The sequence below is a fragment of the Propithecus coquereli genome, unplaced genomic scaffold, assembly GCF_000956105.1.
Source record: "Propithecus coquereli isolate 6110/MARCELLA unplaced genomic scaffold, Pcoq_1.0 Scaffold519, whole genome shotgun sequence".
In the NCBI taxonomy this organism is placed as follows: Eukaryota; Metazoa; Chordata; class Mammalia; order Primates; family Indriidae; genus Propithecus; species Propithecus coquereli.
The window spans coordinates 1,309,610-1,336,882 of NW_012151052.1; the positions used below are offsets into that span (position 1 = coordinate 1,309,610).

The 27,273-nt window shown below is 50.6% G+C and overlaps 1 protein-coding gene across 5 annotated transcripts in view; it reads right to left on the reverse strand.

Annotated features, from left to right (window-relative positions):
- The window catches only part of PAX8 (paired box 8), a 58,969-nt gene extending 37,294 nt beyond the window's left edge, over positions 1 to 21,675 (reverse strand). For 4 of the 5 annotated variants that reach the window (XM_012656787.1, XM_012656786.1, XM_012656785.1 and 1 more), the window contains exons 1-2: positions 21,587 to 21,675; positions 21,132 to 21,238 (exon numbers count right to left, since the gene is read on the reverse strand). In XM_012656787.1, coding sequence (XP_012512241.1) covers positions 21,132 to 21,156 — 25 coding nt within the window. In that variant the 5' untranslated portion in view covers positions 21,157 to 21,238; positions 21,587 to 21,675. Of the gene's footprint in view, positions 1 to 21,131; positions 21,326 to 21,586 lie in introns of all 5 variants that reach the window. The other variant, XM_012656784.1, reaches the window with a different exon arrangement.
- Positions 21,676 to 27,273: the final 5,598 nt, after the last annotated feature.

The following is a 27,273-nucleotide window of genomic DNA, read 5'->3' on the forward strand; positions in this document are numbered from 1 at the left end:
TGGAGGGCTGTAAGAGCACAAAGGAAGCACCGCAGCAACTCTGAGACAGCAGCTGCCGCAAGCAGCCCCTGCCCTAGTGCTGGAGGAAGCAAAGGGAAGAGGCTGGAGTTACCAGAACCAAGATGCTTCGAGGAAGGGCCTGTGGAGCTGGAGCTTGGACCTCAGGGGTGCTGGCACTGCCCAGCTATTTCTGGGAGGCATGTGAGGCTAGTTTTGGGAGAGCTAGAGTCCAAGCCACTGCTGCTGCTGGGCAACACTGATAAGAACCATATGCAACAAGAAGGAGGAAGTCTCTCTACCATCCTCCAGACTTCTGCTACCTGCCAGGTGGCCCATTTATCAGTTCCTCATAGAAACCCAAACTGAAAGGCAGCTTTCAAACCTGTCCTCTTGCCCTGATGAGTGGGTGAGGTTCTTATATACATTTATTTTCATTCTCTCAGGCTGTACAGGGTGGAGATTCAGAAACCCCTGCTTCACCTCTGACTAACTTACGACCTTGGCATGAACTTCAGCTCTCTCTGCCTTTCCTCCCAGGTGTGCTGTGTGATTTAGCTAACATGATGCATGTATGGCAAGTGACAAAGGGCCTGGGCCTCAGCAGCCACTCCATACGTGTTCACCATCACCATAACCACCTGGACCCCCACCACTTCCATGCCAGGCACTGCTCCAGGTTCCAGGGATATAGGAGGATCAGACAGATGGGTCTCCACCCTCTTGGAGGTTATGATTTTATGGGAAGGTTCTTTTTGTAATGGTTTCAATTTAATTAACTCATTTCTTAGCAAGTGACAATGCTCCCCACCCATCTGCCCCTCTTCTTGCCTGGATGGTTTTCTGTTCTCACTCTTGCAAGATCCTTAGTAATAAGACAAGGGCAGAGCTATGGGATGCCTGGAAGGGCAGGAGATAATCCCAGCTCCTTCTTCCCCCTCCCGGAACCCATGACTAGGCCTTTACTCATCGACTCTTGGCCTTGTTCTTGTTGCTGTGCTCTTCTGGTCTGTTGGGCTCTGTTCCTCGGGTGGGGTGTCCATACTCTGTAATGTATCCCAGGAGGACCCCAGGATGTGGGGCCGTCAGGATGAGCTCCAGCTCCTCATCCCCTATACTCTGAGGCTCAGGCAAACCTAAGAGGGTCTCCTAATAGGATAAGAAGTTTGGCTTCCTTGGTTGCTCTTGCCTTAAATCAGCCAGAGGGTGGCTGGGAAGGGAAGGCTTAGCACTAATCTTTAATTCCCAATAGGGAGGGAGGCCTGGCTGTGGGCAGATGGAGGGAGACAAGGGATGGACAAAGAGGTTTCCTTCGGATTAGATTACAGCTGGGAAAGAACTAAACTAGGCTGATATGTCCAATGTTGGACCTCAAAGAATAAAGGAGTAATGTCTCTCTTCAAGATTCAGCCCCTTTCCCCAGCTAATCAATGCGTAGGAATAATAATTTTAGCCAGTATGATGGGATGTACTTACTCCTGAGCCAAGCCCAGCAGTATAAATGCACCTTTTCACTTACGTCTCGTAACATCCCTTTGCAGTAGGAAGCACACTATCCGCATTTCACAGATGGGAAGGCAAGAAGCAGAGACAGCACGTACTGGCCCAAGGCTGTACCTGCATAAAGGGGCGGACCTGAGACTCAAGCTAGGGGCTCTGCACTGCTGAGCTCCTGCCCACCCCATCCTGGCACCACCCTGGCAGCAGCATGGCATTCCAGGGACAGCCAGGGATGGCTTCGTGCCGCCTACCAAGGTTGAGTCCTTTCTAAAGCCCCCTTCAAAATGCTCTCCAGGTTTTCATCTTGTCGGGGCCTAATTTTTCCTATTTTGATTTTCTCTGGTCAGAGACTGAACCCAATTCCTTTGTATTTTCCCTCATTCTTCCATATTGGCTGCTTCTCTTTCTCTTCCCTGTTTACCTCCATCTCCGCCTCCTTTCTGCCCAGTCCTTCCCACCTGGGCTTTTATTCCTGTCCTCAGCCTCTCCCAGTTGCCCTGATCTCTTTCACCTCCACCCAGTTCTCCAGCTCTCTCCTCTGTCCCTTCTTGTCCATGGCAACGCCCTCCCAGGCCACCTCTCCTCTGCCGCTCACCCCAGTCTCCCTGCCCTCTCCCTCCCGGGCTCCTTGGCCAGCCCCTTCCCTGCATAATCTTTACTGCCTGCATGACTGCTCAGGTTCTTTATCCTATCTTCCCCTCAAAGGCATTCGCAGTTCGCCTGTTATTCTTGTATTAGCATTGAACCCATTAAAGCTAATTTGTTTGCCCTAATCTCCATTTATTTTTCCCTAGTTGATATTAGATTTCCCTTTCTATTGCTCCAGCATGATTTTCTCTTTGTCTTCCTAATGGTCTACCCCCCTCTCTCTTCCTCTATTAATCTGGTTGGCTTCACTGTGTGGTTTCAAGGCCTTGGTTTCCGCCTCCCCCAGCCCTTAGATTAACCCTGTCACCCCCCTCCCAGGAAGGGCTTCGGTGTGTGGATTTCCAGGGATGGAGCTGCTGCACATGTCAACAGACCTCTAAGCTCCCTAAGAAAAGTCTTGCTTGACACGAGGCCCTGCCTTTTCCTGAAGTCCAGAGGCCCCAGGAACACAGGCGCGACAGAGTGGGAGGCAAGTGGGACACACAGGGGCTGCTCTGAGCCTGAAGATCATCAGGCCCAAGGTTCCCTGGGTAGGGTCACCTTTGGGGCTCTCTCAAAGATTTCTGGAGGCCTCTGCCAGCTTTCTGAGATCCTATTAATTCTATCAGCAGGCCAAACAGCAAATGGACCGCTTTCTCCCTCTGGCTAAGACTGAGCACTGTTTCCCAAGCAGGAGACACACTCCCTCCTTTCCAGAAGAGATGAAGCTCCCCTCTGTAGATGTGGCTTTGCGTGTGGCTAATCCATAGCCAGCCCTATGGACTTCATGTGCCCAGGAAGAGAAGCCTCCCAGGAACAACACTCAGGAACCTTCTCCATCCTCCTACCACCCTCGCCATGCCCTGCCCTCTCCCTGAGTGTCCTCATCAAGGCCCTCCCCCAGATGCCAAACTCCCTGAGAGCAGGTGCAATGCCTTACCCGCACCACAGCCATGTGCCTTGCAGGAGTGGAGCAGAGCTTCCCACGCCAGCCGCCCACTGCAATCACCTGGGCAGCTCGGAAACTCCCCACCTCAGTCAGAATCTTGTGGCATGGGGTCCCCGAATCCATATTTATAAAAGCTCTCTATTGACTTCCCAGAGTTTATATCCACTCCGTAGATGTCAATAAACATATGCTGAAGGCAATAATTAACTGATTAAACATGAACTTCCAGTCAGGGGTTGCAAATGGAGCTTCCCAGTGCTCCCTGGAGGTTTACTAGATGTCACTATTCCCGGCTCCTTCCCACTGAGCTGGACACCTGCAGACTCCTGGGGCTGAGGAAGGACCCTCTGGGCCGCAGTAGCCAAGGGCCGGGGCCTCTGCCTTTGGCGGGAGGGGCCGCGTGCGAGGCAGATATGCCAGCACCTGCCGAACACACACCTGGATGCTCAGCATCTGCACACGTTACTGTTCTACACCCTCGACTTCCCCTGGGTCAGAGGCCTATGGCTATTAATGCTGCTTTTAAAAAAAAAAATGGGTTGATATTAAAGCAATTTTCAGTTCATTAGATTTCAAATCAGTGAGCACCCACTCTACGTCTAATAATATTCCAGGCTGTGTGTATGTGAGGAGATGGTTTCTGAGTAGAAGTCCTCGTCCTTGAGAAACTTACAAGTTAATAGTCCCTGACATATTATAGAACCTTAAGGGTTTTCAGTCCATTCGCACGCCCTGTCTCCTTCAATTCTTTCCACAAGTAGCCTGTGGAATACCGTGAGGGTGTGTGTGCGTGTCCGTGTGAGCATGCGTGTGAGGGTCTGTGTATGTGTGGTGGGGACGGGGTGGACAGTGAATAACTCAGGTCCCAGTGACATATATTACAAGGTACCTCTGGGTTCTAGGGTGCAGAGTTAGGACGTTACAAATGTGGGTTTAGTGGGCACTGATTTAAAAGTCACCCAGAGATGGGTCAGGAGGGAAATAAAGAGGTGGCTAGAAGAGCCTCTGTTGGGGACAGGGACACATGGGAGTCAGGGGGCAGAGGGGGACAACAGCGTATTTGGGCAACTGCAGGGCCAGGGGATGAGGGGATCCTCCATAATGAAGTCACACAAGGACTCGTCCCTCACCCGGAGAGTTGAACTAAATGACCTCGAAAGGTTCTTTCTCACTCCGGGGTTCTTCCTACTGAGATCCTAGCTTAGATAAGACCTGATCGACTGGCTCAGGGAGGAGGCAGGGTGGGCTTTCGCCTGAATCAGAGGCACAGTCAGGAAGGTCGCGCGCGCGCGCGTGTGTGTGTGTGTGTGTGTGTGTGTGTGCGCATGTGCGTGTGCGTGTGTGTGCATGTGCTGCACAGCCCTCGGTGGGGGCACAGAAGGGGTCTGGCCATCCTGAGGAGCAAAACAGGTAAGAACAAATGTACAACATCTGTGACAAAACCGTGCATCTGTGGTTTCCACACCTGTCTGCAACAGGCAGCGTGGCAAAGGAAATTATCCACTCTAGAGGCCACCCTCACTGCCACAGAAGGAAAGGGGTGGGCACAGAGGGCGACAGACACAGCCTGCAGGTTGTGGTTTCAAGGGAAGACACAGAGGGTGCTGAGGATTAGGAGGCCTGGGTTCTGCCCACTCTGTGACAGCGCTGGTCTGCGCCTCAGTTTCCTCATCTGGTCTGATGGAAGCCAGTGATCCTCCCAGCTCTAACACCTACAACTCCAGGACTGTCTTCGATCCAGAGAACAGAGGTCAGACCCCCCCCCCAGAAGGGGATGCAGACAAAGGTCTATGGGGAAACGCTGTAGCAAATTACCGGGGACCCAGACACCACCCCAGGAAAATATGTCCAGCCCTGAGGGCTGCCGCATGACCTGCATGGTGACAGACAGGCTCCTTCAGCTAATAGACCGCTGAGGGGCATATGCGCAGCGTCTATAGAGTGGCAGAATTGCAGGACACTTCTGAGAGTGTCCCTGGCTTGGAAGGGGAGGTGACCTGTTTAATGTCACAGGCTCACTTTGTGGCAGAACCAAGACAAAACTTCAGTGTTCTGACCCAAGTCCCTGTTCACTCTGTCATCCCAGGGCCCCTCAGTGCCACCTCAATTGGGGCCATTTTGACAGAAGTGAGAAAAAGGGTGGCAGGATTGTGCAGAATTGAAGCCAGGCCCATCCTGAAAGATTTTAGTTTCTCTTAACAGCTTGTTTGCCTGTCATTTTTATTTTCTTAAGTGTTGAACCCAGACTTGAAGCTCTCTTTTGGGCATTCTGGGTTTGGGAGGCAGAGTTTCCTCCTCAGTGGGAGCACCTGGAAAGGCTCTGGAGGATGGGTGTCAGCTTCTCCTCCCCTCTGTCAGTCCCAAACCAGGGCTTCTGTAGCTGGTGTCGCTCGTATCCCAAGCAGCTAAGGATGGGGTCAGGGCTGGGTGGGGGCTGGGCCAGACCAGCCACATGCCACACTGAGGTTGTTACGAGTTTTTGTCTTCCCCTACCCTCCAACTCATATGTCAAAGCCCAAATTCCCAGTACTTCAGGGTGTGACCTTATTTGGAAACAGGGTCTTTGCAGATGATCAAGTTAAGATGAGGTCATTAGGGTGGCCCCTAATCCAATATGACCGTGTCCTTGTGAAAGGGGAAATTTGGACACAGAGATAGAGAGAAAGGGAGAAGGTCATGTGAAGATTGGATTTGTGCTGCCATGAGCCAAGGAACACCATATTGCCAGAGACCCACCAAAGCTAGAAGAAAGGCATGAACAGATTCTCCCCTGCCTCAGAAGGAACCAGCCCTGCTGACACATTGACTAGACACTTTTGGCCTTCGGAACTGTGAGACAATAAATTTCTGTTGTTTAAGCCACCCGGTTTGTGGTACTTTGTCACAGCAGCCCTAGCAAATCAATGCACAGATCGACAGGGTTCTAAACTGGAATCGGCCACTCTCCCAGGCTATGTGCCCTTCCAGGTCCTGCCACCCGACTCCTCAGTATAAAGAGGTTTCAGTTAGGCAGAGGGTGAAATGCTTTCTGATATCTGACCCTCTCCAAGTGCACCTGCTTTCTTGACATCACTATCCTCCCTACAGAGCCACCATCCTGGTCTCCATGCTTGATCCTTGCACCACATGACAATTTCTCTCTTTAATAGAAGAACATTAACATATCAGCACAGCGAAGCCTCCAGGCAGGCGTCCATCACTCTTGCCATGCCAGACTGTCTTCCCCCCAGTCTACCAGGACCTCCAAGCTTCTCCTCTTTTCAAGAAATTTCTGACCCTGGATCCAATCTAGAGTTTGGTTACACACTCACCTAACATCCACAGGGCCCTTTCAAAATGCCTTTGGGTAAGTGGTTCTTAAGTTTAATTCAACAAATGCCAGTTATGCCTTGGTTGCATGAGGCATGGGTTTTCACAACAACCCTATGAGGAATGTGGAGCTGGCACTTTGGCCCACTTTATGGATAAAGGCACCGTATTGGGGGGTTAAATGGCTTGTGCACAGCCACTGAGGGGCAGACTTGAGAGCACATCTGAGTCTGACCCGCTCACGCCTACAGCCAGATGAGAAGTCTCTGGGAGGAGGAGCACCAAAGAGAGGGGCTGTGTCCCCAGTGGGCTGGCATGAGCGACTCCACATAGGAAAGACCTCTGGTTGGGCCTCGGGCAGGCCGGCTCTAGATCAGAGTTTCTCAAATGCTTATCCACAAAAGAATCCCTGGGAGCTTGTGAAGGATACAGAATCCAAGGCTCCACATTTGCTAACAGAATTTCAGGAGGTTCTAATGCCAGACTAGAGCCCACGCTTGGGAAACACTTCTTTAAAACCAAAAAAAAAAAAAAAGAAGGAAGGAAAAGAAGGGAGGAGGAGGGGAAGAAAAGAAAGATTCTTTTATTTAACAAATATTTATGAAGCATCTAGTATATGTCTACTGCATGCTAGATATTGTTACGAGTTTTCTTCCCAGTCTATAGGAATTACAAGAATCGTGTAATCTTTGATCTTCACAGATGCTCTCACCCTAAATCTGACTGATCACCCTGCCAAGCTGACACCCAGCACCCACCAGGAAGGTCCCCTGTTGGTTTAGAACTTCCCAGGTCTGCCAGCGTTTGCTGCTGCCAGTGGCCACTGCTGCCAGCCTGGCTGCCTGACCTTTGAACATAGGCTTCTGTGCCAACACAATGCCCCCAGGACCAGGCAGGTGTCCCACTGGGGCAGCTCTGGCCTCAGTGGCTGTATCAGGCTCGCTAAAAGAAGGCATTCCTTGTTTCCTGAGTCCCTTAGTTGCCAATTATTATAAAGAAAATGGATTTTCCTAAGACAATGTGCCTGGGGAAAAAAAACAAAATAGAAAAGTAATTATAGCAACATCAAGGGAAAAGATCAGGCATACTTCTTGTTGGGAAAACTTCATATACAAAACTCAAATATGCAAGTTAAGTCAACCAATAAAAACAGTAAAACATGTTATTGGAGAATCAGGTGAAAACTACCAACACAGACATTTGTGGAGTCCCCACTCCATACAGGATTTTGTGTAAGGTGCTAGGGACATAAGGAGATCTGGAAGAGTTCTTGCTCTTACCTAGCTCAGAGGCAGGATGTCACCGTAAGAAGGTAAGTGGCATATGTTGGTAACAGGTACTGAGCGCCAAGGGAGGGGAACGGGGTAGGTGCAGTGGGAAGTCAGATGGGAGGGTCACTAAAGGCCGAGGGTGTCTGAAAGGGTCTCCTGAAGGAGAGGGAGCTCCAGTGGAGCTTTGTCAAGGGGTGGGAGTGGTGATGGGGTTCCAGGCAGCTGGCACTGAATGCGCAAAGGCACGGAGGCGAGAATGCACACGGTGTGTTTTGGAAACAATGACTAGTTGGCTGGAACATGGGTTTGCATACGGAAATAGTGGGAATTAGAGTCAGGGAGGTGGGATACAAACTTCCTGGATTGGACCCCAGCAATTTGCCTGAAAATACTCGTTAATGATTGGATGAAAAGGAAGTGCAAGCAGGAATCTAAGATTATTTTGGAAAATCACCAGGCTAAGTTTCTCTGGAACAAAGCCAGGAGAGGAGCGAAATCAGAACAGTTTGATAATGTGACTAGCCTCGCTATCACCGATTATTGCCACGGCTGTTCCACTTAATAAAAACATCACAAAGCCCAAAGAGGGCAGAGTCAGTAGGTATGAGGCTCTGACAAGAGAGCCAAAAAGGAGAAGAAAATTGCTGACAACAGCAGTGTGAGGTCAAGCCAGGTGAGGATGGAAGTTTCCCGGACAAGTGAGTAAAATGCCCTGGAACATGGACACTGAGTGCACTTTACTCAGACATTCTGACAGCAGATTGGAATTAATGCCACGGGCTGGCTCCTCCAGTCAGAGCCCCCACAGTTGGGCTGAACCCCACCTGTCTTTCCATTGCTGTCGCCTTCATACAGGGCTGACTGCTGGCCTCTGGAAGCTGCACACACTCCTGGGACTCCCCATCTCCGCTGGGGCCGGCCCCTGCCTCCCCCTCCACTCACCCAGCCACGGCCCAGCACCTCCCCACCCCCACTCGCTCAGCATTTTGTGTCTATCTGCACTGAAGCCTTTGCTTTTTCTCTTCGATTGTGGTTAAAAGTCCAGTTTGCTTTCCTCTCTCTCGAGAGTGTCAGCATGAAGGCAGAGGCACGGTCTCGAGTTCTGCAACCCCGAAGCTAACTGCGCGCCTGCTGCACTGAAGGGCTCGGTACACATTTATTTGTTGAATTGAATAGTTGAGTGATAATGCTATTTGAAATAATTTCGAGTTAGAACTTGTGTGGCCAGGGGATGCATGATTGGGTGAGGGCACGTCATAAAAACTGGGGGTGATTGGGTATGCCAGGGTTTGGGGTGAGAGATTTGCACGGGGCTCCTCCAGGTACCAGAGGCAGCAAGGCGGAAGTGCTGGGGAGTGAGAGTGAGAGAGTGAAGGGGCACGAGGTGCTTTTTTAGAAGCAAGAGTGAAACCCAATGTGATCCAGCCGCAGGGTGCAGGCTGAGCACCCACTTAGGAGAGAAATGGGCCAGGGAGAAGAAAAGAGGTTCACCAGAGGATAGTGGGAGGCTGGGGCAAGACGCCTTCCTGATAGTGGGCCAAGAAATTTTTTCACCTGAGAAGGAGACAAAAGAAATCACGATTTCTGTGGGTGGCTATGATGGAAACTTCAGGGGTGACAGGGTCTTCAGAGGAAATCTCAAGGAGAGGGTCATGCTCCAGGTATACTCCATGGATGCTGAGTAACGAGTGGGAGACCCTACTGCAGTCGCCCACCTTTGTGTGTGTGTCCCCACTCTGCCACAAAACACCTGGGCCCTTAAATCACCAATGCTCACGTGCTATACTATGTGCCAGGAGGAAGGGGGGCTTTATCAGGAAAGTTATGGTGAGAGGAGGAGCCCCGTTGGGGGGCCAGGAGGAGGTTGTGGCTGGACACCTGTTCCTCTACTCAGACTTCAAACCATAGTTTGCAAAGACAGAGAGGTCACAGGTCGGTGACCTCAGGCCTAAATGGACCCACAACACAGAGTAGATTCCCTGGATAATTCAGGCCCTTATCGCTTCCTTCCTAGCCATGGAGGATTCATCCAGAACTCATCAGTTGCACCTGTAACTTCCCAGCTGCATCTCTCAGGGTCTCTGAGAGCAGGAACCTCCCTGGTCTTCTTTTTTTTTCACCCACAGACCTATGACAGTCATCTGCAGGTACACGTGTGCACAGTAGAGGCTCATTCCTAGTGTGTTCACAAATGTGAGAGGGTGTTGCATGCATGTGTGCATGTGTACATCTGTGAGTACTGTCGTGGGTGCATGAGTGTGGGAGTAACTGGCTATGTGAGTGCGTGTATCACGTACGGGGGACTAGAGTGAGGACAGCCATTCAGGCTACAAAGTCTCAGGAGGCACTTGCTCTCAGGGCCAACCCTGCCCTTGCACGAGCCTGAGAGGGACAGCCTCCTTAAATTTTGCACCCTGGGTGTCTTCATGCCTCACCGTGGTCCCAGGCCTGGCTGTGTATACATGTGTGTCTCCATGTTTGGATGTGAGTGTGTGTATACGTGTGCACACATGTGAGTGTGTGTGGATGTGTGTCCGTCTGTCCCCGTGGCTCTCAGTGGACTTCCCAGTCTCCATCAGCAGGTGAGTGAGGTCCCCCCTTCCCATTCCCCTGGGTCCTGCTCGCTCAGAATGAGCCACAGCCAGTATTCCCTCCACTTGGCCCTTACTCTACCTTTAACATACTCTGGAAGGCACCCCAGGGTCATGGGGAGAGCCCTGGTGATGAGACACAGTCCTTGCTCTCCCCAAGGGCAGTGGGACCTGGGGCCATGCATACATCTCTGGGTCTCAGTTTCCTCGAGGTAAAATGTGATGACAGGGCCTCATCTGTGAGCCCCCTCCAGCCTCGAACAACGCTGGGTCTATGTAGACTGTTTGGTGTAAGAAAATCCGTGAAGCCACTGGGATGTGTGAGGCATACATTCTCCTGGTGCTTACGTATCTGAGGTCTGGGAGGCAAGAGCCACAGAGAGAAATGCTCCTATGCAAAGTAGACTGCGAGGCATGCCGTACAAACAGAGTGCTAGGAGGGCTTGGGGAGGTGGGGAGGAAGAAGAGCAGTCGTGGAAGGCTGTAGGCGGAGGTGGCACTGGAGCTGGGCCGGACAAGGACAGCTGGATGTGGGGAGCATGTGACCAAGTGCTTGCACATAGGCCTGGGCCTGTCCTCACAGCAGCTCAGGTGGGAACCATGAGTCCCACTTGACCAGCAAGGGCAAGGGCCACACAGGTGTAAGTGGTTGAACAGGGGCTTCAAAGCCAGGTGTGTCTCCCTTTATCCTGCACCAAAGGCGAAGATAGGTTCCCTGGCCTCAGGACAGCACCATCTAAGTGAGGCAGATTGATGGGCTCAGGCAAAATAGCCTGCAAACAATAGAAGGTTGTGCATAATTGTGTCTACACTTACAGGTACAGAGAGTGACTTTCAGGGAGTTGGGGATGGAGAACTGCGTGGGTAGGTGTACGATGTGCTCCTGGGCCTCAGATCTCCCAGGGCGATGGACACCTTCCCACCGGCAGGACCCAGCCAGGCTCTGAAGAAAGGAGAGGACAGCAGCTGTGTCACTGTCAGCAGGACTCCTGAGAGCAGGTGCCACCTGCAAAAGGGTGAGCCCTGAGGCCCAGGCAGGCCTGTTTCAGTATGGGGCACCTGTCCAGATAACCCTGTGGCCAACAGGAGAGGTGCAGCAGGCGGGACACAGGGGCCTTCCTGGTATGGGGCACTGCTGGGTCCTCAGGGAATATGGGGACCCAGGAATGTCCCCATGGCTGGAAGGACTCAGGCCTTGCCACACTGTCAAGGAGACAGGAGACCTGGAGAGGGAAAGACCTACAAAGTTTGCACATCTATCAAGGAACAGGGGTTGAGCATTAGAAGTGTCCAGCAAGCATTTTGATTTGGCAGAAGTGGGCAGGTCTCCATGGCACTTGCACCTACAGCTCTGCCACATTTTGCCACGAGGTGGCCAGCCCCCTAGAGACAGGGCCCCACTGTAGACCACCATGCAGTGGCTCACATGCTGCCCTGCTAGAACCGTGAGGGCTCCAGAGATTGACCAGACTCAAGAAAGTCAGATGAGGCTTATCTGTTAGCAGTGACAATGTGGCTGTCCTTGGGTGGCTGTTCAAGATAAATGACCTTTGGTGCTCCCACCGACCGAGATGTTAGTGTTCAGTCCTCACCCCACCATGGGACTGTTTTGTCTGATTATTTCCTCTCCCGGTTCTGTGGGTCTGTCTTCTTGAAAGAGAATCGCAAGACTCCCAGCTCCCTGCACCTCATTTCATGACTGAAGCCCAGTCATTTACCTTGACGACCCTGGCAACAAATGCCACCATCGCTGGCATCGCGCCCTGCACATGGCGAGTGGCACTCCACGAGGGCTTGTTCAGTTGCATTAAACCGCTGACCCTCAGATCACAGCTGGCTCCCTGCTTGACTTCAGCCCCTTTCCCACCCTGACACCCTCCCTCCCAGTCTCATTCCTCCTTCTGGTTCCCACCTCAAAGTCCCAGCCAGACACTCATCACAGAATGGGCCCCAGTAAGTGGCAGGAGGTCACCCCATTCCCGCCACCTCCACTTCGACACTTCTCAAGAATGAATCTCAGTGTTAAAGCAAAAGAGCAAAACAGAGCTTAAGTCAGAGATTTGGTGCTCAGCTAATCATAGAGACTTTCAAATATCAACCAGGGTTTGCTATCATATCAAAGTTGGGTTATTATTATACAAAGCAGGAAAATGTATGACAGAGGAGGGTGGGGAAGTAGGAAGAGAGAAGAGAGAAGAGAGAAGAAGGCAGCGGATTAGAGGATCTTAATTTTTTAAAGTAAGTGCATGGTTCTGTGCCAATTAAAAACAATACCCAAGACAAGTCTTCCGTGGTCTTGTCTTAGCTGCACACACAGCCTGACTACAAACCCACGTGAGCTCATTTTTGCTCTAAGACCAATTCTACTGAATCTCTAGAATGTTCTGGATTCCAATATAAAGTCCATGGACAACCCATTTTATCAAAAGCCCAGTGCTTCCCCTGTGCCTGGGTTTTCCAGTAAAATGAAATAAAGAATCCTTTTCCAGATCAGGCTACAGTAACAGCTGATAATGGCCACAGGGGTCTTGGCCAGCACTTTCTATGTGTCCCTTAATTTAATCCCAGTACCTGTATGTGGTAGACCTATTATTTTGTCCACATGGAATATTAAAAGATCTGTCCTAAATTTTAAATGGAATAAAGCTTCAGCACTGGCTTTCAAGCTACGGTGAGTTTGGCAGGAAACACTAAGTCAATGGGACGTTTGGGAATGTGTCCTGGAGACTCTCCGGCCTGGTCACTACCGTATGGAGCAGGAAAAATGTCTGGAGCGGTTGCCCTGTGCCAGGTGAGGATACTGGTTTTGCTTACATTACTTCCCAGAAGCCCTACATCCCCATATTTAATACAGATGAGGAAATGCAAGCCCAGAGAGACAGCTGACTTGCCTAAGATCACACAGGGAGAAAACAGCAAGGTCTAGGCCAACAACAAAGCCTCCAAGGCTCAGCCCCCTCCTTCTGCCTGTAGGGCCCGGGGGCTTTCCTGAGAATGAGGCTGTGACGTGTCCCTAGCTTCACAGTATCTTCAAAAGCATCTCACCCTCTTAATACCTCGCAGCCCCTGAGTTTATCCCAGGAATAATACTAGTTCAACTGTCTTCCTGGAGACACCGAAGAATCAAAAATGCAAGACACAGAGGGCCTTGGGTGTGTGCAAACACACAATTCACATGATGACAGCAAATTAAGCCATTTTTCCCTTAGGTGCGTCACCCAGCCAGCTCCTGGACCTTTCTGCTGTGCTGCCCTGACAGTGACAATATGTTCCAGTGGACTAATTAGCACTAACTACTCAGGTCACTCCAAGGCCACTTAGCAAAACAAGTAAAGAAGACAAACCCCACGAGCATTGTGCCTGAAGACAGAAGAAAGAAAGGAGTTAAAAGAAGGGAGGAAAATGTTTTTTTCTTTCTCAACGTCTCTCTCTGCTTTAAGACAGGTTTTCATCCGAGAAATGCAGCCATCCCAGGAGTTAAGCAGCTACTCTCCACACCAAAAAGAAAAAGTGAAAACACAAAATGAGAGCCCTTTCAAGCCAATGTTACCAACTGAACCTCTGCAGAAGCTCCGAAGGAGCAGATGCCTTGGTTTTGAGCCCCCGAGTGAGAGGGACCCTGAGGGATCAGCAGAAGGAATGCACTAACTTGAGGAAGTGGTGCCCAGCACCTCCTGGCTGTGCTGCCCGTGGGTGGGGCACCCTGTGGGCCCCCGACAGCGTGGGCAGGCCTTCCCAGGAACTCTGAAGCTATTTTCATCACATCCATCACATTCATCACATCCTGGACCCAGGCAGGGAGGTTGAGCGTGGTTTGGAGATGCCAAGGGAGGGAAGTAAGTTCCCTGTGGGCCTTCAACCTGTTTTGGTGCCCGAGGATAGCTGCTTTCGTCTGGTGCAGGTGGAGACACGGCTGCCTTGGGGAATGTGTTAAAGGAAGGCTCCCTCCCTCTGCCAGTCCTAGTAGCTCATCGTCTCCTTCCTCTTCACAGCTAACTTCTGGGAGGGACATCTGATAGGAATTGCTTCCTCCATTTCACAGATGGGAAGACTGAGAACCATACTGAAAAGGGATGTGTTTTAACTAAGCTGGAATGTTGGAAACACTGATGAAGAAAACAAGCTGATAGACTGAAGGCCCTGCCTGTCGCTGCAGGCCCAGGCACTTGTGTCTTCTGACCAAAGTTCTGGGTGGAGTTTCCACCAGGATTGCAGATGCGGACCGTCTATATGGCTGCAGGGAGCTGGACTTTGGGTGGGCAGCAGAAAGCGGTCAGAACAGCCTCTCCGAGCATCAGTCCCCTTCTCTTCTATACAAAGGGTCCCTAGCAATGCTGCCTGGCAGAGTGGTGAGTGTGACATGACATGGTCGATACACCTGCCGTCAGCACAGCACCACACTTGTAACGGTCCTCAGAGCTGAGAATCACAGCTTCCATTATTGAGGCCTCACCAAGTTCCAGGTGTGCTCAGCTCTTGTGCAGTGGTTCTTTCTTTGGATGTTGAAGTAGCAACAGCAAAGTAGGAGGCTGCGCTGAGCCTTGGCCATACCTGGCATCTTACATGGCTTTTGGGACTACAGGGAGAACCTCAGGAATAAACACAGAAACAGGACTCATGTATCCCTGGGGGACTACTGAACTTCCCTCCCGTTGGTCTTGGACATGCCTCAGGAAAGAGATGCTGGTTTCTACCTAGACCCATTCCTGGGGAAGGACCCCCAGCTAAGGTAAAGCCCAGACTTCGCGACGTGAATTACGGGTGTAAAACAGAAACCTTCCCATGAAGCTTTCTCTGCCTGGAGGAGCATGTAAGAGACATTCGCTCGTCATGTCCCCATCTGGCCAAGGGAGGGGTCGGGAGGGGCTTTCGGCAACCAAAATGGGCTTGTGGGCTCTAACTCTGGACCAGAGGAAATAAACGTGAACCCTCAAAGATCCACTTACAAGTGTCATGATGGGGAATAAATAAAGAGGGGTGGGTGATTCTGGCCTACCCCACCCCTATCCGGAGACTTCATCCCAGGGGCTGTGGACTGGAGGAACTGGGATTGGCCTGGGAGAGTGGAGACCCCTGGATTGTCATTCTCTGTACTCCTTCCCCCAAAGAGAAACGTCTGGCACCCCTGTTGGAAGCAGTCATTGCAAACATTTCCTAGGCAGAATGTCTTTTAGCTCCCTTCCCAAAAGAACCTGCGCTAACTAAAGTGTTAAGATCTGAACCCAGGAAGCTCTGAACCCAGAAAGAATCCCTCCCTCAAAGGACTCTGAACATGGGGGCACATTCTCTTCTCTTACAGAGCCTATTTTACACCCCCGAGTTCCACTTCTGAAGAGAGTGAGGACCTTTGGGGGCCAATGCCTCAGCCTTTCTCCAAGTCTCAACTAAAACAAAAGCGAAAATCATCTACAGCCTTGAAGGGGAGCTTATTCCCTTGTCCCCCCCCCCCACCTCCCCACTTTAAATCATCTTTTTCCCCCCTTAAACAAGATGGTTTCTTTTTATCTTTTGGCTCCTTATGTACTCAGAACACAGAGCTCAAAGCTTCTCAGCTCAACGGAGAACTCAGCACCTCTTGGACTGATAAATAGAGCAGCTTTAAAATGCTTAGAACTGAAGACAGACCAACTGTGGCGAGAGAAAGTAAACACATCCATGCACCAGTCAACCCTAGCAAGCTCCTCGCTGAGATTACAAACTGCAGTTCCTGCCTGAGCTGGCAAGGATGCTGGAGTGGGCTGAGGGGACCAGAACCACAAAGCAGCCTCCTCTGCCTCAGTTAGTTGTACCCCAGAGGAGCTGGGTCCCTGGGGAGTCTTCCCGGGACCTGGTTTGGATGTTCCTACGCAGAGCAGACTCTGCCAGCATGTCTCCCACTGGTTTCACATTTGGAAATGTACCAAGAAAAGGGGGAGCCCGGCTTCATTCTTTCTGATCTAAAAGGGGCTCCTTTCCTTTGCCCCCAAGCTCTCTGTGAGCAGGTAAAACTTGCCAGTGAGAGACTTGGGATTTTTCACAAAATAGAAAGTGATAATGACATAATTTGATATGAACATTTCAGGAACTTTTCCTGTGGAAAATATATACTTTAAACAACCCCCTTCCCAACTCTTCTCTCTCACACACACATACACACAAATTGTTTTTATGAGAACCAATTAATAAATGCTAATTCATTCAGGCATATCTCCACTAAATTACTGTTTCATTTAATTGCAGGGGAATTTTCCATTACTAAACTCTCCCTTGCTGATTTTTTTTTGCATTATTTATATATTTTTTCAGTTTCACTAATAGTGAGGTTGGTATGTGATATTATCTGCTGTTTGTATGTCTTAAATTTCTTTTTCATTTAAAATGTTTCCTCATTCTCGCAGCTCCACGTAATCTGGGAGAAACATCATTAAAAGCAGACAAGATTTTATACATAAATGTTTGAAAAAGACACTGGCTGAAATTAACCTGACAGGAGTGCATCTTGGGTGATTGTGTTTCTCCCATTCTAGGTGTGCATGAGTGTGTGTGCCTGTGTGGTGTCTCCCCTTTGGGTTAATGTGGCAATGTTTTCCTATGTCAGTAAGTCACAAGCGTATCTATAAACAGATTGTATACATATAACTACGGAAGAAGATCACAGGGTCTTTAATAATAAAATAAAATAAAAACAGCCCTCAAATCTCTTTATAAGTCCCCAGAGCACAATGTGTATTTTGTTTCTTCCTTTTCATGGAATTCAAATCATGACTTTGACACCCAGACACCCAAGATAGGGACCAGCCAGAGGAAGACTCTGCCTCTTTTTTATGCATATAAAATTGGGGGTATCTGGTGGTGGTTAGGGGTTGCTTAGAGGCTGTGGTAGAGATTTTGCATTCAAAAAATGCATCTGGAAAGCAGGATTTCAGTTTTATTATATTGAATAGTAGAGGTTCCGTGCACCTGGCTACCTTAGTTTCTGAAATAAGTGCTTTCATTTTATTCTATCCCGACACTCTCTCCCTCTCTCTCCTCCCCTCCCCCATTGCTTCCTTTCAGTGTCTTTCTTTTTCTCTTTATTCTTTCACTTCTTTCTCTCTCACAGTAAAATGTTCTGGAGGATGTGAATGATTAAACTGTTTACTCCAAGTCTTCGGTATGAAAAGGCATGTCACTGTAAGTAAAGTTTCACCTTTATACCCAACTCCATCAATAATTACAGAACACAGATAACTATTAGTAAATCTTTCTTACAATTAGCTCTTACAAAAATGATTTCGTTTATTTTGAGCACACTGAGTTCTATTGATTTTACTTTTCACGAAAATTAATTACAAAGCTGAGGAACCTGCTCCAAAACGAAGGAAGAGCATAAAGGGTTTTTGAGTATATCCATGGGAAAAAGTATACCTATAAAACATGCAGCTCATTAAAATTAGAGATTTGAGTCCATAAATAGAAAGTTTTGACACATTATATTAGCAGAAGCCCTCTAATTTGAACCAAAATATCTCTTAATAATTAAAATTCCATGAGATCGATTTTTATTTTGTTCTCTTCTCTTCCTTTGTCCTCTTCAGCAAAATTAGGCAGAGTCCTTTTGGGTATAGACCGATAAAATTAATTAACTTTCCTTCCACCCCCCAAAAAAGTCCCAAATAAATGCTTCCAATAGACATCAAAAAAGTGTCAATTAGAAATAATTACTTCTTATCAATCAATGGGGCAATTAAAGTGACAAAGCTTGAAAAGATACTTATCTTAAAACTAATTCACAAGGTAGCTAAATTATCTCCTAATTAACTTGCATTGAGGAGGGTGGGAGGATAGACCATCTTGAAACAAAGATGAATTGAGGAAGCCCAATACCTCTTTATGTTTCTCAAGACTGTTTGCCCTCCCCAGAAGACCTTATTTTCAACCCAGGCAAGAAACACGGGAAGAAAACAGATTCTTCCCAAATGCATTTATTCCCCTTTCCTCCATTCTAAAACCAAGAGGAGGGAATGGGGCTTTAGATCTCAGATCCGGGAAGTTGGAGGCATTTTCCGTCTTGGATCTTAAGTCCCATTTTACCACTCGAATAGCCTATTTTCAGGACCAGAGGAAGCGGGTTGAGACGTTATTTCACATAACTTTTAATGACAACCTGCTTGCTTTTACTAAACTCTATTCCTCATTGATACAGTATTTTTCCACTTTAATATTTATGTGGCATTTGTCATTTCTTATGCATCTTTGCATATTTTTAGAAAATGTTTTTGTGTTAGAGGATTTTGTTCCCTGATACAACAAAAATCCCAGCGGATTCTATTGAACGTTTAGCCCATTGCTGACCTGCGGACACCAAAATAATTCGCTCTCAACACTCTTTCAGAATAAAGCTGTAGAAAAATAATAAGATGTGTTTGCAAAGCAAGATCGGCCAAGGGTGAGCGAGGATGAGCTGAGGTGGCCTGGGCCGCGGAGGCAGCGCAGGAAACTTTTGTGGAGCGTCTGGGGTTATTGGAAAGGGTGCGCTCTCCGCCTCGCTCCCGCGAAAAGCTGCGCGGCTGCCTGCGCCCCATTCTGCTCCAGAGGAAAACTTAAACGGGAGCTCCCCGTGCACAGCCAAACTCAGAAGTGGAAGTGCCTGAGGAAAAGAGGAAAACTGCTAAAACCTGAGAGAGAAAGAGAGAATGGGCTTATAAATAACCAGGGGGGTCAGCTTACGCATTTAGCTGTAAATACAGCCAACAGTGCCAAGTGAACTGCGCAGAAAGACAGAGGGTCTCCGGCCCAGGTTTGCCAAGAAATGGTTCAGAAAAGAAACAGGGAATGGCCTTGAACCGTCTGTGCTGTGTTATAGGCAATTTTCTTCCGTTTTATTAGCATTTAAATTAAACTAAAGAAGAAAGTCTCGTCCTCCCTCACAGCTTTATTTCTTTCTTTGTTTTGGGAAGGGGATAGAAGTAGCCCGACTGCCTCCCCCAGACAAAAAAGTAAATAAATAAGTAAATATATAAATAAAATACCTGGCAGGGCCAGGGGCAGACGGCTCCCTCCCCAAACCCAAGGGCGATTTGCATCAGAGCTAATGGGAAAGCGCGATGTCTCATCATCTGGGACTGATACTGATTAAAACTAAAGTAAAAATAAATTGTGCCTTTTAAATCTTTCCCTGTTTATTCCCATTTATTTTAATGAGTGCTTCTAGAATAAAAAACGGTAGCCAGGGGGAAAAAAATAAGCCAACCCAAGGGACTGCGACATGGTCTTATTTCTTGGGCAGTGTCAGAGGGGAAGAGTTTGGCCCAGTCCGGTAAATTCGAGGTCCCAGAGCATCCACTCCTCCTGTCACCACCCAAAAGGTCAGGGGAAGGTCAGGGGGAAAAGACTGAACCCCGGAGCCGAGCAAAAGTGGCCGGACCAGCCTGGCATGGGATCCGGCACCCGGCACCGCGCACTCGGCCTCTGGAACGCTCCTGAACCCGAGGCGGGGGCGACGTCGGGTATTGTATCTCTGTGTGACTAAAAACTAATGGGTTAAAACGTGGTCCTGACCTTAGAAAGTGGCCCAGGAGCTCTCCGGTGCGGAGGGGAAAGGGTGCCAGGCAGCTCTACTCTGTCCCCGGGCTCGCCAATCCCGCCGTTCCGGGGAAGAGCCACTAGGTCTCTAACCGAGGCCCAAGAAGCAAACCCGAGCCCGCTGAGGGCGGCCGGACAGCTCGGCCCCTCTCTCAAGGGGTATGGGGGGCAGGAAGGGATCATCCTGTTGACTAGGTCTGCCGCTCTAGCGCGAAGAGGGGTGAAAACCTTCTGGCGCCCCAGGGGGTTCCCCTTCTAGTGGAGCCTCGGCTCTGGGACCCGAGACTGCGCCACACAGCCCGACCCCCGTGGCGCACTCAGCTAAATAGAGATCTCAGATCCCGGCGCCGCGCCGGATCCGACCCTCTTTATTATAATAAATGTCCCGTTTGCCGAGCGGGACTTCATATTCGCCGAGAATTCATCTGAAATATTGATTTCCTCTCACTTCGCCGGCCCAAATCGATAGCGATGCGCCCTGGCCCCATAAATTGTCTTCCCCGCGGCCGGCCAGGCTCCATCCATCACCGCCAGCCGACCGCGCCTCCGCCCGCTGTCCGCACTCTCTTCGCGCCGGGGCGGCTGTGCCCACCGGCCGCGCCCGTGGGGCTCCTTCCCGGCAAAGACCCCTCCTGGCCCTGGCCAGTAGCGGGGAGAGCAGGCACCGCGGCATGGGAGCTCGAGCGCTTTTGAAGGCCCTGGGCCGGGGCCCCGGTGGGGAGTGGGGTTCCGCTCCGCGGGCAGTTTATTCCTTACCAGGGAGATGACCCGCTCGCTCGCGGTTCCCCGCCTGTCCCGTGCAGGGCAAGGAAGAGTCCGAGAGTCTGAGTGCGCTCCAGCCTCCCAGGCCCCTGACCACAGGCTCCTTTCCCGATGGCTTGAGAGATGGGGGGAGCTCACAGTCCCGCTGGGAGAGTCACTGGCAAGGGCTGCGCGCACCCGAAGACCAGGGCTGGGAGGTCGGGGGCAGGGGAGCCACAAGTCCAGCATCGGTGCAGCCCAGGGACTGAGAGCGCGAAGGATGTCCACCCTAATGGGCCGTGCAAGACCGCGCGTAGGACGCGGACACCCCCTATAACTCCACAGAGAGCCTCTCACCGCTCCATGTGGTCTGCAGAAACCAAGGCCTGGGGAGGGCGGCTCAGCTGGCCAAGGGGACCCTAATGCTGGAAAACAGCGCAGGAGCTCCAGCGGAGAGCCAGGCCCAAGGCGCCCCCAGCTGCGCCCCCACGCAGGTGGATCCCGCGAGCCCCGCGCGTACACTCCCAGCCCCTCCGACCAGGGCGCACGCACAGACGCACGGCGGCGCGGGGGCTAGGGGTCCTGGCCGCGCCGCGTTCTTACCGGATCTGATGGAGTTGTGAGGCATCGCAGGGAGTCTCTCGCAGCCCGCCGAGGGCTCGGGGCTTACTGATGCAGGTCCTGGCCGCGCCGGCTGTCACGCCGCTGCCCTACGCAGACCCAGAGAAGGGACATAAGATTCGATGCCCACAGCCTTTGACCCCCTTCCCAGGACGCATCCCTTAGACTTTCATTGCCTGCCAGGAGTCGGAGGATTTTTAGGAAAAGTGGGACCAACCTCAGCTTGGCCTAGCTATCATGCCTGCCCAGAGGATCCGAGATTGAAGGTGCGCTGAGGAAGCTCCAAACTCCAGCTCGGATGCCCTCTCCCTCCTCTGCCCCAGCATTATCCTGTTTAGCTTGGGAGGGAAAAAGCTGCCAGGCTTCCTGGGACTCTGTCCTTTCTCGAAACCCCCATCTCTGCCAACCACCTTACTGCTAACCCCTGGGCGACATACCTGGCCGACTGACCGCAGGCCTTCACTGCCTGGGCCCGCCCGCGAGGGTGCCCTGGGCCCCGCGTCTCTCCTTGTCCGAAGTTGTTCCCATCCACCCGGCATCGCCGACCGGTTTTATCCCGCCCAGGCCCTGGGAGATGGGTCTGGCGAGGCTCGCAGGCCGCGGATTGGCTGGCTGGGTGCAGGGGGGTGCGGGAAGGGGAGGATTTTGCAAGGGGGACATGGCTGAGTGGACTCAGGAGTTAGAAACATTCGCTGGAGCTTCTGTTTCCAGCGGAGGGAATAGAGGAAGGCAGCTGAGCCCCAACTCAGAAGGCCTGTATATATTCTAGGAGCGGGAGATGGAGGCCTCAGGACCCGAGGATGAAGCTCCGTGGGTCCTCCTGGGGTCACTGACCACCAGAAGTGAGAGACATGTCTCTCTAGGACACCCTGTGTGCTCCCCTCACCTCTGATCTGCTCACCAGGATGCGGCCTTTTCTTTTCTAGGAGGGAACTTTTGCTTATGCCTGGCTCTTAAGGTAGAGCCTGCTCACAGAACTGCAGGCAAGATCATTCCACCTTCTCCCCGCAGGTGTGACCTCTTCCAGAGCAGAACCCTGATCAGCCCCTGAGACTGGTCCCCTCTGTACCACACAGACAAGATCCGCACCCTCACCGTATTGAGTTAATAGAGTGGTCATACACTCCATTCCGCTCGGACTCCTCTCTCTTCCCTAAGACACACAGCCACCTGCCTTCTTTCTTGCTCCTTGAGGATTTTGAACTTGGGAGAAGAGTTCGGGGAAGGGCAGTGAGGTCCTAGATTTCACCTCCACGTGGAAAGGCTTTAGAAAGGGACAGGACTGAGCTGACCTCCAGCCTGGTCTGCAGGTTCAACAGCCTGAGCAATGTGGGGGCCTGGGTGTAGATAAGAAAGGGTCTCTAGGTGCGAATGAGAAGCCCTTAGTGATGGCCAAAGCTGCTCCATCCTTCCTTATGGTGCTTCCCTCTGCCAGGGAATTGGTGCACAGGGAAGATTGTGTGTGGGTGTGCGCAAGCAAATGTTCTGGAGCATCTGCAGGCACATGGGGCAACGCCTGGGTGCTCCCCCAATCTCCGGCCAGATCTAATCTCCTCTGGACTCAGGATTATAGCCAAGAGGACAACCAGCTCCCTTCAGAGGCAGCTCTGTGGGCCTGGCGTGGCTGCTCTGGGACATGGAGGCTGAGTAAGGTTCTAGAGGGAGAGGGGGCAAGCCAGGGATTTGTGAAAACACAGTTTTGCTTGCTTAAAGAAAAAGTTTTATCTTTCACGTTAATCCATTACCTCCTTCCACCCAGTCTTTCTCCTCTCTTAGTTTAAGAAAAATGAATCATTTTGTGAAAAAAAAGAGAAAAGAATGCATGTGTCCCTAAATGAATCCTCCACATTTGCAAAGGACTCTAAATGAAAACAATGTGTTTTATTGTTTTAAATATTTCTCCAAAAATTGTTATTTAAAATTGCTCTGTGGTTTCCAAAGGTCCAGATCCTCAACTTCTCTGGTCAGACACCCCTGGAGAAAGAAGATTGAAGGGTGTCGGGTAGAAATGCATCCTGGCATAGATCCTACTGACCCCACGGGCCAGTTTGCCACCCTGGCCCATGGCCTGCTGCTGCAGGGGAGCCGTGGAGTGTGGAGGCCACGACAGAGACTCTCCTCATTCACCCAGGCTCCCCTCCCACCAGGGCAGCAGCAGGGCTCCGGGGTGAATCCCACAAGCCCCCATCCAAACAGTGCTGAAAACTGCGGAGGTTCTATCCAAACCAAGGGTCTGATAGGAACCAATAACCATCTAAACTCCTGCATCCATTCTTGCCACTGTGCTTTTACTTCCCAGCAAAACAAAGCTCCCTTCCCCTTCCCCTTTTTGGGCAAAACTTCTCAGAGGACAAAAACAGCAAGTTTTCAAAATATACCTGTCCCATTTATGAGCTCATTTGACAAAATTCATTTTAATATGAAAACTCAACATGCAACTTTTCAGGGTCACTCCTCAAGGAAAAACACACCCACACACCTTGAGAGCACCTCCTCTCCAGACTGCAGGTGACATAGCAGATGACCAGGAGGAGACTCGGCAGAAATCTTCTAGAACAAACAAGCAGTAAGTACCCAGGGCGCCCCTGCTTCAGAGATAAACATGGGCCTCCTGGACTGACCCTACTTTCTTATTACAATCAGAGATCGAGCCTGGGTTGTTGGTACTTCCTAATCCTCTGAGACCAAGGCCAAGGAAATGTCACTAACCAGTACCTTAACTCTGCCTCTTAGGCATCAGTCTCCTCCTCTGCAAAATGAAGAGTTTGAAATACACGCATTTGTTAAAAATGCCTTCTTTCACAGTTTTTCTTCAAACTTTAAAAAATCCAAGATCTTTTTAGCTAAACGTAAAAATCACAAGCCTTCCTTTGATGTTATTGGAAATTTCAAAATAAATTTGCATCATGACTAAGAGACTTCCAGTTCCATGGGAAATTTAGAGCTCACGTTTTAAAACCAACAAACACCTCCTTCTCTCCTTCCTTTTCTCTGACTTGACACCGCTAAGATTTTCATGCTAAGATTAATCAATTGACAATTACAATTTTTTAACGCAGTGTTTTTCTGAGGAAATTTAATTCATTGTCAGTATTAAAATACATAACTAGAAAAGAGGGAGTAACTCTTTCTTGCCTTTAAAAATGTGAAAGCTCTGGCCCCAGATCTGAGTGTTTCTTTGTGGAATTGAATATTCTTTCAGGTTTAATATTCCAACAATCCTAGGTAATTGCCTAACTATGGTAAGGTTTTGAGTTTGCAAAATATTCTGTGACTTTAAAAATTCTATGCTGGTCTGCTGAGCCTTCAAACAATGGTCTTTCCTTCCAGGTTCAGCTGAAGTCCACCAGATTGGTGGCAGTGTGAATTGTCCCGGTTTGCCCTAGCTGTGAGATTTACAGTGTTAAACTGGGACTGTGCTGGGCACACCAGGATGAGTTGGTCATCCTTGCCAAATAGGGGAGGGGGATGGTTTGGGTCTTTTATAAGCAGTTCAGTTTCAACTGACTCTGAGGTGGGCGTTTGATTGCACAGGTGGAATCCTACCACCTGCCTGCTCAGGTGGCCGGGCCCCTTGAACTCCAGCATGGTCTGTGGGCCTCTTCCCCTCACTCCCGTGTGGCCTAGCTTCTCTGTGCAGACTGCCCAGGGGCCAAACTTGGGGGACAACCCCTGCCCCCAACAACTCTCCCTGCCTGCCATGCCACCTTCCCCTACATGATGAACCACTATTGGGACTAAAGTGCAGTGCATCCTACAGGAAGAAAACAACAGCTCTTTACTTTGCGTCAGAAGGTGAGTGTTCCTGCCCTGTCTGTGTGGAATGGGACCATTTTTTTCTCTCTGAACCTCAGTTTCCTCTTTAGTAGGACGTGGGTGCAGGTGGCGGGGTGGGGAGGCTAAGACCCACCTCATAGCTTTGTTGTGAGGATGAATAGAATTATGAATGTGAAAGCCCTTTGAAAACTACAGCTCTGTACAAAAGTTAATTATTATTAGACAACAAAGGCAGGGGCAATAATACGTCCAAGAAGGACAGAGTTAGAATGCTTCTAAAATTTTGCTGCGGAAGCCGGTTCCTTTAATCCCTTTCCCCAACTGCGGTGAGCTTTGCAAATAGCTGCCTGAGCTTGGAGAGAGGGTTGTGTGCCTGTGGGCATAGGGGCAGGTGCAGGGGTGGGGTGGGGCACGGGTGTCTGTGACCCAGAAAGGGGAGAGAGCCTGTGGCAGGAGAGGAGTCCGGCGCCAAGGCACAGCTTCCAGTGTGACCTCACCGTTTGGCAGAGGGCAGAAGGGTTTGGGGCTCCAGCAGTTTTCACACCATCCTCTCCCCTCACAGACTTGCCCAGTCCTGCCACAGCCACACGGGATTTCTCCCCCGTCCCTACACTCAGGAAATGGCCGTCAGCCTGCCCTGGGGCCTCCTGGTGGCTGCTCCTGAGAATCAATCATTAATTACTCCATGTGCCCCACCCCCCAGGCTCTCAAAACACAGAAATAGAAATACAGGTCCTGGCAGGTGAAAGGAAAAGCCATGGGCTGCAGAAGGCAGTTTGGAAAAAGCCACCCATGGCATTTGTCCAATTGCTTTGGGTTGGAGATATGTCCTGGGCACTTGTCTCCTGGGGTCTTTGCCCACCCTGAGGCCTCTTGGTGGCAGCCACCTGGGCTGCTGGGAGGAGACCCTGGTGCTTCTGGATGGGTAGGAAGAAACCTCACTGGGGAAGCAGAAAGGAAGATGACAGACGGAGAGGAAAGGAAGGATGTATAGAGGGGATAACACAGCTCAAGTTTGTTCTCTAGTAATAATGGTTTTTAAAAAGTTACATAAAATGAACTAGGCCCTTTTGGCAACCCATTTTGCAGATGAGAAAACTGAATCACAGGATAGGGAAGTAACATGAGCAAGGTCCCCCAGCTGATAGGTGGCCAACTTGGTGGCCAAATAAGCACTAGTGACTCAGGTCTTGCCTTAAGTGTCGGAAATTCTGCCCACTCTGGTCTGGTTCCTCCCACTACCCAGTGTCTACCCCTCTCCCATCAGGAAGGAAGGTTCTGGAACCCAGGCAGTGGCCAGGGTGAGGTCAGACCGCCATGGCTGGAAAACTTTTTCTGCCCACAGGAGAAGAGAGAAGTTCACTGGGCAGGAATACCCTCCCCTCAAGCGGGCACCTGCAGTCCAGCCCAGAGCAGCAGGAGTCAGGACACAGGAATCCTTTCCAGCCAGCACCAGAGTACTGGAGTGGGCTGCCTTCCTCACAGCTTGGGGAAGCGCCAAGGAAAAAACCCAGACCCGGGGCTTTTCATCAGACTCGGGTTGGCTTTGTTCTCTGTGGCCTTGGAATGCCAGAGGTTCCTGCTGTTGGCACAAACCACAGAACAGGGCCAACTCCTCCCCAACTCCTGGCAGTGCCCAGGGTCCTGATAAAAGGACCAGGGACCCTGGTAGTTGGGATGGGGGAAGGGGTATGGGGAAGAGGTTGAGGGATAGAGAAGATTCAAGAGATCTAACCTGCCTTTTGTCCCCAACCTTCTCTGCTCTGCCACATTCCAGGCAAAGCAATCTTGGGTGCTTCGCCCACTCCTTTGTGGGCCTGGGCTCACTTCAAGACTGTCTCCTGCCATAAACCCCTGCATTATGCTGTAGACCACACAGCCCCTGCCTGCCCTGTGTTTGGAGGATCAGCCCTGAGGGTTCAGAGCTCCAGCCCCCCATTTTTCCCTCTATGCTACAGTGGCCATCCTTGCCACTCTGGGTCCCCCATATCAGGGTGGGCATACCATTACCCCAAGGGAGTGCTAGGCATGGCATTTCCTTCTAATAACAACAGCTGCCACTACTATTATTTGTGAAGTATTACTAAGCTCCGGGAACCGTGGGGCATCTTACGTATAGCTCCATCTATTTTTCACAGCACCCAGTGAGGCTCAAGTTTTGAGCAACTGGGCACAGGGGTTAACTTTGGGTCATCCAGTTGCTGAGCAGTAGGATCAGAATCTGAACTCAGGCCCATCTACAGCCGAATCACCATTCTGTCCACTACCCCATGGTGTCTCTCCGGGGCCTGGACAACCTTCATAACTCCAAGAAGGCTATTGGAATAAACTAGCAAATAAACTAAAA